This window comes from Camellia sinensis, chromosome 12, assembly GCF_055761805.1.
Source record: "Camellia sinensis isolate YWXY chromosome 12, ASM5576180v1, whole genome shotgun sequence".
NCBI classification, from domain to species: domain Eukaryota; kingdom Viridiplantae; phylum Streptophyta; class Magnoliopsida; order Ericales; family Theaceae; genus Camellia; species Camellia sinensis.
Window position 1 is genome coordinate 64,034,008 of NC_138972.1, and position 1,620 is coordinate 64,035,627.

Below are 1,620 nucleotides of genomic sequence, written 5' to 3' on the forward strand. Positions count from 1 at the left end.
CATCTTCTCGCAACTTCGTTACATAGATTTCTCAAACAATCAACTAACAGGCCCCATTCCATCATCAATACCTTCTTCCTTGTTTGATCTTTTGAACCTTGACCATCTTGATCTTTCGTCAAATAATTTAAGCGGCACTGTTGAGCTGGACATGTTTGCAAAGCTTGAATATTTGAATTATTTGGATCTTTCAAACAGTGGTCTATCATTGACCACCACCAACTCCACTCCCTCCTCTTTCTGAGAGATTGAGACATTACAATTGTCGTCTTGCAACATAAGTAAAATTCCTGAATTTTTAAAAACCCCAATGGGAATTTTGGACATAGACCTTTCAAACAACCACCTAAATGAAGAACTCAATCCACTCTGCAATCTTCGTTTTCTTAGTTATCTCGATCTCTCCAATAACCAATTTGCCGGATTAATTCCTACCTGTTTGGCGAACATCAATGGATTAACTTTTTTAAATTTGCAAAGAAATAATTTCCGTGGTAGCATTCCTCAAACATTTGGATACGCAAGCATGTTAGAGGAACTTGACATTAGCCACAATGGATTGCAAGGGGTGCTTCCAAGATCATTGGCGAATTGCACGAACCTAGAAATTTTGAATCTGGGTCATAATTTGATAGAAGATACTTTTCCATTTTGGTTGGAGAACCTGCCCCAATTGAAGGTTATTGTCTTGCGAGATAATAAATTCCATGATCCCATGGAGCAACCAAGAAAGAGATTAGCCTTCACCAATTTACATATCATTGACATGTCTCACAATGACTTTACAGGTACTTTGCCATCAAAATACTTTGAGAGCATGCATTCAATGATGATAGATGATGAAGACAAATTCGTCTTAAATTATATGGGCCAACATGGTTATTATTATTCGGTAACCATAATGAATAGAGGATTGGAAATGGAACTCGTGAGGATCATCACCATCTTCAAAGCTGTTGATTTCTCGCACAACAAGTTTCATGGAAATATTCCAATATCCATTGGAAGACTTAAAGCCTTTTGTGTCCTAAATTTTTCAGGTAATGGCCTCACAGGTCTCATTCCAGTGTCCTTGGGGGATATAACTCAACTTGAGTCCTTGGATCTATCCCAAAACAAACTCTCTGGAGAGATTCCTTCGCAATTGACTAAATTGACATTCCTTGAAGTTCTTAATTTCTCACAAAACAATCTAACAGGACTTATACCACGAGGTGGGCAATTTGAAACATTTTTAAACACTTCATATGAAGGAAATCTAGGTTTGTGCGGGTTTCCATTGTCAAAGAATTGTGGGAATGTCCAAATACGAAAATCACCAACTTTACCATCCTTAATTAGCCACAATTTTAAGTTCAAATTTGATGGCTTTGGTTAGGAAGCTGTGTTGATGGGATATAGGTGTGGAGTACTGCTTGGTTTGTTGATTGGAAGTTACATTATTCGAAGGAAAGAAAAATGGCTCGTAAGGATTTTTGGTACAAAAATGTGTCAACATGGGAAGAGATCAAAGAAGGTTTGGAAGAAGATAGCTCATACAAAGTCAATTATAAATTGTTTGTAGTAAATATATTGTGTATTCTAATAAATTGGAGAAGTATTTGAAGACTGCAATGTAAG

The 1,620-nt window shown here is 36.7% G+C and overlaps 1 protein-coding gene across 1 annotated transcript; it reads left to right on the plus strand.

Annotated features, from left to right (window-relative positions):
- The first annotated feature begins 310 nt into the window (after window positions 1–310).
- On the plus strand, window positions 311–1,378 carry LOC145803629 (receptor-like protein 33). The gene has a single exon (XM_082896945.1). It carries the CDS (start codon window positions 311–313, stop codon window positions 1,376–1,378), a length of 1,068 nt encoding a protein of 355 aa, XP_082753071.1.
- The last annotated feature ends 242 nt before the right edge of the window (window positions 1,379–1,620 follow it).

Bases quoted from the DNA above. Each gene is read 5' to 3' on its own strand.
- LOC145803629 (XM_082896945.1), top strand. From the start codon at position 311: ATGGGAATTTTGGACATAGACCTTTCAAACAACCACCTAAATGAAGAA.